The sequence below is a fragment of the Falco biarmicus genome, chromosome 8, assembly GCF_023638135.1.
Source record: "Falco biarmicus isolate bFalBia1 chromosome 8, bFalBia1.pri, whole genome shotgun sequence".
Classification (NCBI taxonomy): Eukaryota; Metazoa; Chordata; class Aves; order Falconiformes; family Falconidae; genus Falco; species Falco biarmicus.
In genome coordinates this window covers 36714727-36727760 of record NC_079295.1, presented here as the reverse complement: position 1 = coordinate 36727760, position 13034 = coordinate 36714727, and the positions used below count along the sequence as shown (strand labels likewise).

The following is a 13034-nucleotide window of genomic DNA, read 5'->3' as shown; positions in this document are numbered from 1 at the left end:
AAGTTAAAAGGACATAGAAATAGATAAGATACTAAAAGCATGACTGGAGGTAAACAGAGGAGAGGAATAACGCTTTGCTTTCGGTGCTGGGGGAACCGTCTTGTGATTAAAGCATAAACGCGGCTCGGTTGAGCTGTGTTTGCTCTCGTCGGTCACCACGGCTCCGTGAGTTAAACCCGCCCAGCAAACTGCCCCCCCGGGTGGGGGTTGCCTCGGCAGCGTGGTGTAAACTCAGCAGCCTCGTGTAGCCGGAGCTGCCGGGAGAGCCTCCCCCAGGAACCAGCGCTACTGCTCCGCAGTCAGGAAACCGTGCCGAAAATAGAATCAAAAATAGGTAATTGCTGTTTGGATTCCTTGCTGTCCGGCAAAGGAAAACAGCTGTGAGCTAAAAATGCTCTTTGGGTTGCTGTGCCTCTTTCATACCTCGCTGCTGAAGCGCCAGGTAAGAGTGGCATACGTATGAATTTATAATAGGTCTTGAGATTAAAACATGAAATTTATACCTTGTTGATGTCACTGAGATTTTTGTTAATGTCTTCAGTTAACTCAGTCTGGACATACTGGCTCTGTAGAGAAAAACGCCATGCCCAGCTAAGTTTTGAGCATACGTTTAAAACTAGACTGTATTATGGGACAATTGCTTCTCAAAATACTTTAAAATTACTTACAAAGTAAATTACAGACTGCTCTGAATTTATAGGAAGATTCCAGTTAACTTCACATTTCTTTGGAATAAGCTATCAAAGAGATTTGTTGAGGCTGCAGTGTACAAGCTCTCCTGTGCTCAGAATATTTTGGATGTTGTCCATCTTTTGCTGAGAGAGAGTTTTGACCAAGTAGAGAAAGATATAAATTTCATTCGGATTTGGTTTCTCAATAATATGTTAAAAATGCAATTGTCTCCCAAATGTGAAGTGTTGGCTTTCTGGCCCAACAGTAAAACAATACTGACAGCTTTCATGTCTTCTTCAACATAGCATAGGTTGAGTTTTTAGCAATAAAAACTGTGTCTGGACTGTTTGGTTCTGTGTATTTACAGGACAGGGCACTGGATGTTAAGTTAAACCATAACATTTTTAATAATTTCAAGTACTTTAAAAGTGTTGCTTTTGTTTCACTTATATGAAATTCTGCTTTGTACATGTGAATTGTAAATCACTTAACGCAACATTTTTTTCAGGTTTCCAGATCATAATACATTTAAGGACAGTATGTCTGACAACCACCAAAATAAGAGAAGCGAAGAAAGCAGTCTAGCCAAAGTTTATACGTATAAATTGTAACATGTGGAATCTGAAGGAGAAAAAGGGCAATGTTAACATGAAACTTGGCTACTTGCCTAAACCAAGCAACCACAAAAAAAAAAAAAATGTAGCCAAATTCAGAGTTATTTTCCGCCTTTGAAAAGCCCTAAGATTTGTTTTGGTTTTAATAGCTTTCCTATTTTTAAATGCTCTCCTTTGGTAGAGTTTCTGTCAATATTTTTTTTTTACATTCTGTGTTCTTATTTTTTTTTATATTCTTGTGTTCTACTGAAATAGGAGCTGTAACTGTAATTTTTCTAGATGTTTTTTGCTTTATAGGACCTTGAATCCATACGCTTACCTAAATAACTACAAATTATTTGGATTTATGCATTCACATTTCCAAAAATTATAACAGGAAGTATGTATAGGGGTCTTAGACAAATTAAACATGTTCTTTTTTCATGATAGTTACTTTCTGTATTTCTTCATAGTGATATTATTAATGCCCAAAAATAACTGCATTTGCATTGTGTTACTGGTCAGTGAATCATACCGCTTTTATGCAAATACTAATGTATTGTTGCAGGTCATGGAAGTGTTGTTACTCTTCAGAATGAAGATAACATAATGAAATAAATGCATCAGTCATACAAAGCTCTAGTTAAAAACAGGTGAATACTATTACTATTTTAATTTGCAGTTGGGTATGCAAAACCAGTGACAAAACAGGTAGTAGTCTGGTAGTAAGAAAAGATTTCCTTAATGCCAGACATTATATACAGCTATATACATTGTGTAGTGTTTCTGTCTTCCCAGCATCAACTGTTGGCCATTGCTGGAGACAGGATATTGCACTAGATGAACAAATTATTTGGTACAATGTGAAAAAACATATGGTATATGGTTTTACATCAGCTCTTGACTTATTAAAAACAGACAGGTTTCCTGCATAGAGCTTTGAGATTAATTTAGACTCTGTACCTCTTTTCAGACACAGTATTTATCTTTGTCCATATTTGGATTTTTCATTCTTCAGAAACCAGGTGGCAGAAATCCGAGGCTTGGCCACATAGCTGCTATTCTTTTTAGGCAGGCCATAGTGTATTTTCTAAATAACAAATGCACATCTGGTCCTCAGAATTCTTCTGACATGCTTTCCTGATGGTTCATAAAAAAATACATACTGGAAGCAATCAGTTTTTGTCAAGAAGGAGAAGGTGGACAATATGTTTTTCCATTCCTATTGTTGCTTGGTTTACATTGCTTGTCATTCATTGTCACGTGTACTCAACCTTTGGCATCACAATCAGATTCTTCCAAGGAGAGCCACAACTTCCCAGATGGACGAAGGAGGAAAACATACTTTGGCATTCCTGGATCTTACAAACTTCTTGTTCACATTATTCTCTAGTTGTATGATTATTTGAATTGAGCAGGCTCCTTCCACATATTTTCACACTGTATTTTGGTTTTTTGGTTTTGCCTTTTAGCCAAACAGCACCAACATTCAGACCATGGCCAGATCAACAAGTAGCATGTTTTCCAAGTAAAAACCGGTTAGCATTGCAGATGAGACATCACACTTCTTTACCCTTCTTCCTGAAGAAAGAGAATGTAGGGTGTGGCTTTGACTTCAGCTTTCTGCTACAGGCCTTATGCCCAGAATCTAACATTTCAAAATCATGTATGGATTTAGATGCTTTTCCAGATAATAAAAGCACAAATACAACAAAGTAAGTTCAATTTTAAAAGTCACAACTTTTAAATAGTTATATATTGCTTATCAAACTAGATGGGAAAGCCTGAGGAGTCCTTTTTCTTTAACCCTTAAGTTGTCTTTATGCCTGTTTGACTTCTTTGCATAAAGTAGACCAGCCATGTTGACCCTCTTTTTTAATTATGTGTGTGAAGAGAAGCAATGATGGACTTCATCGTTCCTGTTACTCTGTATAATGGAGCTGAGCCCACAAGATGTAAAGTGTAATTCTCTGTAGCTGGAGTGGGGCCATGATGGCATCTCTTTCACTGTTTTCCTCATATTGGCAATATTAATGAGCCATATATTGAAGTTAGCAGACGTCTGAAATTGAGGAGAAATATTTCTTAAATTATTAGAGTAAAAAAATATTTTTAAATTATCGTATTTTATAGTTTTCTGTAGAAAATGGAATTGTAAAGTTCAGAATCACAATTAAATTTCAACTTAAAACTTTCCCCTGCATAGCAGATTTATAGCATAGTCCTGCAACCACACATCGGACAGATTCTTGTTCCCCAGAATCCCACAGTTTAAAATTCATTTATAAATTAAAATTGTAGCCTGTTTAAGAATATCAAATTGACATTTCATTTGTTTTGATTTTTAAGGGTTAAATACAACACTGCTAAAAACCAGCAACAAGAGATCTGAGGTAAGATGCTATTATGTATAAAACTGAACACGGTTAAAAGTATTATATGCCTTCAAAACCTTAAAAATAGAAATACAGAAGAAGCGTAGGTATATTTCTCTGCTTAGTCATCATTTTTTTGGATGAACATGAAGTATTTTTACATATATTTTATATATAAATATATGTGTGTGTGTATATATGTGCCAACAAATCTTTAGATGTATATCAACAAGATTTGTCAAAAAGGTGTTACATCAGGGATTTTGGGGGGTAGAAAGTTGGAAGTTCAAAAAGATACAAACCCGTTTAAAATAAAAGCATATAAGTTTGTTTAAAGTATGCACATCCTATATGTTAAACCTGTTAAATGTCTACTTTTGCCAAATTTTAAAAAAACCAAACCATTTTCTTTTAAGGAGTGGCAATTTCAAATTGAAGATGAATTGAAGAACAGTCTTGATATTAAGATGATTGCAGAAATTTATTGTGTTAGCAAATAAAAATTAAGGTCTTTGGATTTAACATATTTGACATGAAATTTTTTGGGAAGTGTAAACAGTACAAAACTTCTGTACTTACAAACAAGCCAGCAATTTTTGGTGGATTAGTGCTTCACACCACATGAGCCTTAGAAGTTATAAAAGATCAAAGATACTATATTAGAAAAAAGAGAGTTTGGTCTTTATGGATATTAATTAATATCCCTTTGTACAAAGGCTTGAGTCATTGAATCAGCTGTACACTTTAGTGAACGACTACAGAATACAACAGCATTCACAGGAAAAAAAAAAAGTATAGAAGTAATAGCAAGTTCTCACAGAATACCATAAAAAGGGCTATGGAAAAAACATTTCAAATGGAAGGAAATGTTTAAGAAAAATAATTTAGCTGACCTCAGTGTGATTAAATACAGCTTGCTTTCATGTCTTAGGCTCTGATGATTTCTAGAGGCATGTCATTTGGGATAAACTGAGCATTCATATTAATGCCATGCAGACTAGACAAAGCCTTCAGAACTGTAAATTTCACACAAGCATGCATTGCTTTTCCTGGCACATTCAAACCTCAGTTAGCCTTTGGAATGCAAACAAAAATTTTCTGCAGATTGCAAACTGATGTTGAATTTAGACATGCAAATGAGTACTCAGAGCATATGACTGTATGATTATTCCTATTGCATTAATTTGCATAAGAATATACAGCATATTTAAGTGGGGTTTTTCTCTATTTCGTATAAAATAAAGAACAGAAATTTTATTTTCAGAAAATTATTCTCACTGTTCATCTGAATAATCACAGCAAAGTACTCAAAATCTTAGATCTGTACTTTTTCAAAGATACACAGTACCTTTCAACTAATGGGATGGGAAGAGAAGGAGAGAGGGAGGAATAATAAAATACATCCCCCCCACAACAGACTTGTGTGTTAACTGCCATATGAAAACGGTCTTTGGGTAGCTATCCATGTAACTTCACTGAAAGTGAAGTGCAGACTGTGCTGTCTTCCAATGTATGTAAAACTCTGAGCTGAATCTGTGGCCCATGTAACATGGTTTAGGGAATATTATAAGACTACACTAATCATATGGAAGATCTATATGTTTAGATTTATAATAATGTCTTTTAAAACCTATAAGTAGTTTGTAAGGATTACTGTCTCCATGGATAAAATAGCATTCTGTTATAACAGTCTAGCATTTACTTTTTAAAAATTGCTTACATGAGGTCTAGTTCCGTTCAGAATATAATTACTTGTGTCAGCACATTTTGGAGAGTTACATAAAAGGACTTTAAATGCAAGCATAAGAGTGGTGCTCTCACTTGGTGAGAGTGCACAGCAAGAAAGAAACTTTGGCACATGAAGCCACTGACCAGGCTTTGAATTTCTGCAGCAAACATGCTATGTGACATAAGACATCGTTAATAACTGACAGCAGATGATTTGTATGTGTGGAAAAAGCTTTTTATTTTTAAATCATGGAGAATGACTTATGACTTGTAGCAAAAGATCCCACTTTCTGTCTTAAGAAATAATTCTAGAAGTGAGAAAATTTATGTACTGGTGTGAGAAAATTGATGTATTTCCTCAGGGGGTTGATATTGCACTTCATATTAGGTTAAATATGGGAATATATACAAAAGTAATCCTTTTCTGATCTTTTTTCTTAGTCCACTTGTTTCTCAGTGATTAGATTTTAGCTGTATCTGTTATGTAGCACATTATTAATGCTTTTCATGGAAATTACAGTTTCATTTGCCACCAGTGACAGTTCAGCCTGTAAGAACAATTCATCTTGCTCCTCTGGAGGGTAATATTGTCAATGAAAGCACCAACTTCAGAAATATTTTGAATATTATGAACTCTATGCCTACAAAACCAGTTACTAAATTTTATCAGTATCAGTTAGACTATCTATTAAAAAGGCACACTGAAATGTTGTCAGAGCTGATTGTGGCTACTATTTCTGACAAGTTCACTCCAGTGAAAGACTTGTACTACTTCAGCGTGAGTAACTATTTTAACTACCCTAGCAACAAGAAGGAAGAAATTCCAAGCAATTTAAAATGGAGGGAAGCTGATGTAGCTACCCATGCTGAAATGAACAACCAGTTGAAGAACCAATTTTCAGTGACCCAAGCCAGTTTCTACGATGGTGGTCATCCCTACTTGAGCTCAAGTAATGCTCTGAATAAACTGTGGAATATTTACAGCTCAGACAACATTTACAATGTCAAACAGAGATGCCTTGAGAGCTGGCAATAAGGAAAGAAGAGCAGAGAATTGCTGTAGAGCTGGTCTAGAAGAAGGAACTGCTGCAGAGATGATACTGGATTATAGACCACATGAAGATGCTGAGAGTGCGAATTTGGTGCTTGACAGTCATGACTTAGATTCTTCTTGTAAAAGTGAAGTGGTAGAGGCCTACCATGCCTTAAAGGAGAATTCTGTAGTTGCAGTAATTCCCAGAGTAGAAGTACAAGATCCTTCTGGAAAACAGACAGAAAATAATGTTTGTCTTTCTGAATTTGAAATGGGAAAAGAAGCAATGTCAGAAGCAACTTCAAAAGACCGAAGTGAGCCTGTACCTGTTGTTCATGTTACTTTCTCTGAACAAGAACCAGCTAGGGAACCACACATTGCTAGACAACCTGTCACAAGAGTGTAATTCGTAGCCTGCCTCCCTATGTTACTCAGAGCTTCAACATTCTTGCTTGCAAAGAAAATGACCAAAGTAAAATAAAGATGAATAAAAATAAATATTCATCAAAATCTAAAATGAGTAGCAAGATAAAGATATCTGAAGACTTAGTTGTTTCTGATGAGACCTCCACAAAATGTAATGTTAAGAGTCAGACTTTTCCATCTTTGGAACTGCCACACGTGGAATCTGAGACTCGCCTGAAGCATCAAAAAAAAACCTCAAGCAGACAAAGACCATTGTGCTCGGAGTGCTCAGAAACTTAAAAAGCAAAGATTCTCCTGCAGCTGCAAAAATTCAGGTATCCTAAAGAAACCTGTTACTCCACTTTCTCTACCACATGCACAGTCTGCTTCAGATTTTGTAGATCTGAAATACAGTGACATGTTCAAGAAAATAAATTCAAATGACAAAGGCCTGTGTATTTATGAAATGTTTGGAACTCCTGTCTATTCCCATATGTGTGAGCTTGATCAACATGAGAACAGATTTTATAGAAATGTTTGTTCTGTTCCATCTGGGAGATGCACTGCTAGCACCTGCAGATCTACCTGCAGTAAAGGGAGAGAGAGCAGCCAAACAAGAAATACTCAAAAAAGAACATATTTTAAGCCAAAGAAGACCACATCTGGCACTAAACAAAAGCAGAAAAATTTAACTACAAAGGATGGAAGTACCAAGCTGACTGATAGCAACACAGATCAAGATCATGTAATCAATTATGATTCAGATTTTCAAATAAACACTTCAAGGAGCATGACACCATTTCATGAAGACACAGATCATCAGCTTATGTGTTTGGAAAAGCTTTCACAATCAACTAAGCAAAATAAATTTTTTTCAAATTCAAACTTACCAACTATTAAAGAAGTTTCTTTGGAGCAGTCTTTAGGCAGTTAGGATATATCCAACCATCAGAGGACTGCTACCTGTAGCCAGAATCTTCTGCAGTTCAGTGATAAAGACTGTGTTGCTCTAAGTAGCAGTCTAACAACAGACCAGAACATTTGTGTACCCCTGTGCAAGGTGGATATGGATGGCTGCAAAGGCCTGGAATCAGACCAGGTCTCCTTCAAGACTATAAATAAATGTGAAGCATTGCCCTTTTCAGAAAGACCGATGTGTCAATCCCCTACAATAAAATTAAATCACAGTTGGGCCTACACACCTCAAAACGGCGGTTTGGCAAATGAATTGACTCAGCCTTCAGTGATTCAGACAAGAATTGTTACAAGCCCCAGTTTCCAGACAAGTCAAAACACGTTGTCCTGGGCAGATAATAAGGATGTGACTGATGAGTTGCTTTGTTGTCTGGCTGAAGAATTGCTAGTGCTTGAAGAAAAAGACATCAGCTCTTCAGAAACAAAAAATACAGGTTCAAAAATGCAAAATATGCATACTAAAGGAGAAGAAAAAATGATGAATGGAGATGGAGTGATAGTAAATAGTTCTCTAGAGAGGGTAAAATTAATTTCTTGTTAACTTGATAGCTGCTTTGAGTGATGCTTCAATACACGTTTGGATGAAAGACAGGAGATACGTGCTCATTATCAGGTCTCCTTTCCTTGGGCCAGCTGCCCACTGATTCTTCCAGTGCTTGGTTGAGTATACCCATGGTAGAGGCTGCATGTCAGGGCACATGCCAAACGGTACTAAAGCATGACAGGAACAGCCATCAAGGCTTTTATGAAGGGTCAAGATAAAATGAGAAAGATAGTGAATGAAAAAGTTAACTGAAGAACATGTATAAAAAGGTGCTGGGGCAAGACAAAAGCTCTCAAGATCTTGACACCTAAGGAATATGAAAAGATACTACAAATGGTTGTTGTATATCCAAAAGGCAGTTTCCTTGAATCTCAGAGTGCAAGCAGTTATTTTTATATGTATGAACTATGAGTATTGGCTTATCAGACAGACTTAAGTCTGTTTAATTAATGTTTGATCAAAACTTCAAGCTCAGAAGGCTTAGATTCTGGTCCCCAAGTCAGTTAAGAACCTTCACCTACTAAGGTGCTTATCTACCAGCACTGCTTCTCCTTGGCCTTGTTAGCTTTTTGTCTATTTAAATTACAAATTTATAAGGAAATTTCTTTCGCTACATGTTGATACGCTTCCTTATACTTCTGCAGACGCAGGTGCCAATTACACCTCCATTCTCACTTCTCCTAGGGAGATCCATGCCTAGATGGAGTAATTACTACCATATTTTTAAAATAGTCTCTTCTTCATGTGAATTCATATCCAAATTATTTTCATCAGACTTAGCTTGCATATCTAGAGCAAAGTGGTAGTCATATTCACCCTTCAGCTTAGCAAACTGTACCTATGTGAGAAAACAAAGTAGTAAGCAGATGTATGTCCTGCTCTTCTAAGTGTTCCTTCTGCCTGTCTTCCTATTAATGGAAAAAGACGCCATGCTATGATCTTCTGCTTATGCACTGTTGTGATATATACTTGAAAATATTTACATAGTCTTACTTAGTATATAATTGTATTGATGAGCTGGGTAATGAGGGGGGAGAGTGAGAGGAGTCATGGCAGGTGAAAATTACTCCTTATAAAAAATGTAAGGCTAATATGAAACCTTTCTTTACCTCCCTGCTTTCTCCCCACACCGACCATCATCTTTCAAGCAGAGTTACAGTGAAGCCTTTTTGGCACCAGATGAAGAAAGTGACTTGCTAAACTTTGAGGAATCTACTGAATTACCAGGAAGCAGTTTAACTAACGAAGATCCTGTCATGTGGACAAGAGGTGAAGTCCTTGGAAAGGGAGCCTACGGCACGGTAAGTTAATGTCTGAATGTGTTAAGAGATGCACTGGTCATCTTTGAGCTACATCTTACCTTATAACTCGCTGTTGTCCTATTCAACAAGTAAGTTAAATATTTTGGATTATGCAATGAGACATGAAACACGACAAACACAAAGATACTATTCAAACTAAGTAAACACTCAGTTTCATTTCATGTTTCATTTTAATAAATGCTAGTTTCATTGTCGGTATACTGTGGTCTGAGAAGCCAGGGACAATTAGTAGCTGTAAACCAGGTTGTTTTGGATACGTCAGATCGACTTACTACAAAAAAGGAGTATCAGAAGTTTCATGAGGAAGTCGATCTTTTGGAGACATTGAAGCACGTCAATATTGTAACTTATTTAGGAACTTGTCTGGAAGACAACATTTTAAGCATTTTCATGGAATTTGTTCCTGGTGGCTCAATTTCTAGTATTAGCTTTGGTCCATTGCCAGAAATTGTCCTTTGTAAATATACAAAACAAATCCTGCAAGGAGTTGCGTATTTACATGACAATTGTGTGGTACACAGAGATATCAAAGGCAATAATGTTATGCTCATGCCAAATGGTGTAGTAAAGCTAATAGACTTTGGCTGTGCCAGGCGTTTAGCTTGGGTAAGCCTCAGTGGCACGCAGAGCAAGATGCTCAAGTCTGTGCATGGGACTTCATACTGGATGGCACCAGAAGTTATAAATTAATCTGGATATGGAAGAAAATCAGACATCTGGAGTGTTGGCTGCACCGCATTTGAGATGGCAACAGGAAAACCACTGCTGGCTTCCATGGATAGGATAGCAGTCATGTTCTATATTGGGGCCCACAGAGGACTGATGCCTTCCCTACCTGATCGATTCTCCAGCACTGCAGTGGATTTTGTGCATGCATGCTTAACCAGGTATGTCGATTTTTAACTGAAAAATGAAAGGAAAAATGCAGATAGTTTGTATCACAGAGATTGCTGATGGGAGCTTATGTTATCTCTTACATGGTACATGTGACTATTGTAAATGCATGGGTTTTTCAACATCTCAGGAAAAATAATAGTATATGTAAAAGAACCTTACTCTCTATAATGGTATAAAGAAACCCCTCACAAATTATATTTTGTAGGCCTTACTGAGTTTTAGACAAAATGCTTGATAAATTTCTTTGCTGTGCCTTGCTGTTCCGATATCACATTGGCTGAGTCTGGCCTATGTCAGGCAGGTTGTTTTGAGGATGATATTCTGAATGAAAGAGCTTTCACTTAATTCTTATCTTCTGCAGTAAAGCAATCTATTATCACTGCCAGTCCAGGAAATACATACTTATTTGAAACATAAAGTTCTGTGTATAAAAAGCCCAAAACTAGCATTCACCCATTATAAGAATTATTTTTCTGGTGCTTGTTATATTTTAAATATCAGTTTTGTCCCAGATGTTTAAATGTACTATTGATTTCAAGAGTTCAGTTCCTGACCTCTGTGGGTAGACTTCATAAAATTATTAGCAGCCTTTTACATATCTCTAAACACCAGATCTGAGCACTAGAGAGAAACATGTTATTTAGTGGGTATGGCCATGGTCTCAGAGGCACGAAATTTCTCATCCTTGGATTAGAATTGTTATGGTATGGTTACGGTTCCAGTGGACCATATAACAATAGCCAGAAAAATTGTGGACTGTATATAGCGACATCCTGTGTACTTTGTTTCAGGGAGAAGAGTGTTTAAAAGGTAGAAGGAAACATACAGATATAAAGCATTAAACTTTTCAAATAAAGCATTTCGCTTTTCAAAAGTCAGGATGCACCTGTGCCAGCAAAGTTTTACGGTATGATCTCAGCATGTTCCTTGTCCCATCTTCCCCGTTCATTTATTATTTAAGAAATCAGCGTCCTTGACTCCTTCCCCTGTTTTTTGTTTCCAAATCGAGGGCTGAAAAAGCCTGAAGCACTTGACTCTAGCAAGCCAGTATTGTAATTACAGTACGTAATTCCATATGGGCTCCTTAACATGCATGACTTTGATTGGAGATGACAGAACAGCCTGTCATACTGATAAACAAGTAATTATCACCCTCCTTAAATGCATTTTTGGTACACCTGAAACAACCGCATTAGCAGAATTATTCAAAGTTTTGCAAGGAATTTAAAGCAACATAGAATGATTTCTGTAATAATAATATTTCATTTTTATATTTCATAAATTCCAACAGTCCCTTCACATAAATCCTGCCTTCCTTTCTACCGGCTTTATTAAAAAAAAGCACTAAAAATGAGTAACGACTAGAGAATGAGAAAAAAAAAGATTAATTTTGCATTTAGATTTTACAAACAATTACATCACAGGCATGCATATTCATTTTATGTACTGACTTTTCAAACCCTCAATGCAGAGATCAACATGAATGCCCTTCTGCTCTGCAGTTGCTGGACCATCCCTTCGTGAAAGGAAGCCAGTGAATTTTTCAAAATTCTTGCCAAATGAGTATACATTATCCATATAAAAATTTTCCATTTGTGGAAAAAGATCAGAAGGAACTGGATTTAAAAGTGACAGCAGAAATTACTAGAGAGCAATTGTGTACAAAGGGTTTATTATTAAGATGGCAGTACGATTTAAGTAACATCTTTTGCAATGTCTGTGCTCACTGGAGCAGGCATTCCTTCACTGCGAACACGGGGCCATGTTTTGTTGTATTTGCTGAGACTGTAAGAGAAGAAAGCACACATCGCCATCACCGGCATGTGCAGGTGAGGTAAATTGGAATGCCAATTTGTCTGTGAAAACCTATGGAATGTATGCTGCTGGCAGAAAGTATTGCAGATGCTGAAAGCTCTGCGGGAAGTGCTACTCAGACTTGTAGATAAGTCATTAAGTGTGCCTGTGACAATCTCACAGGAACCCCAAACCATAGAACTGTATCAGCAGAAAACATACTGAAGCTTTTGTTTAGCTAGATGGGCCCTTTAATTTTTAGCTGGTGGAAAAACCCAACTCGTTTTTGCATGCATATATCAGCCCCTTGTTACTGAGGTACTGTATGGCTACAAGATACTGCAGTGATCAGAACGAGAGAAACCCAGGTGTACATGTGTGCATCTTTATTAAGCTTACATCAGGATCTTTTCCTAGTCTGGCTAGAATTATGAATCTGAACTTGGTGACTGTCTTTTCCCCAACTAAGTAGTGCATTTTATGGACAGTTTCAGGTCACAGAATGGCTGAGAATGGGCCTCTGGAGATGCTCTAGTCCAATCCCACTGCTCAGAGCAGGGCTGACTGAAGCAGGGTGCTCAGGCCCTTGTCCTGCTGGCTTTGAGTACCACCAAGGATGGAGACTCCACAGCCTCTCTAAGCAACATGTTCCAGTCTTCATCCGCCCTCCTAATAAAAAACATGTTTATGTTTGAA

At 37.0% G+C, this 13034-nt stretch overlaps 1 protein-coding gene across 1 annotated transcript; it reads left to right on the top strand.

Moving 5' to 3' along the window:
- The first annotated feature begins 39 nt into the window (after nucleotides 1–39).
- On the top strand, nucleotides 40–13034 carry MAP3K19 (mitogen-activated protein kinase kinase kinase 19). The gene is given in 13 exon segments (XM_056349146.1): nucleotides 40–49; nucleotides 1189–1251; nucleotides 1834–1918; nucleotides 2738–2948; nucleotides 2950–2980; nucleotides 3615–3658; nucleotides 5889–6329; nucleotides 6331–6793; nucleotides 6796–7063; nucleotides 7065–8301; nucleotides 9474–9630; nucleotides 9832–10534; nucleotides 12016–13034. Coding segments are annotated over 13 exon segments (3780 nt in total). The 3' UTR covers nucleotides 12083–13034.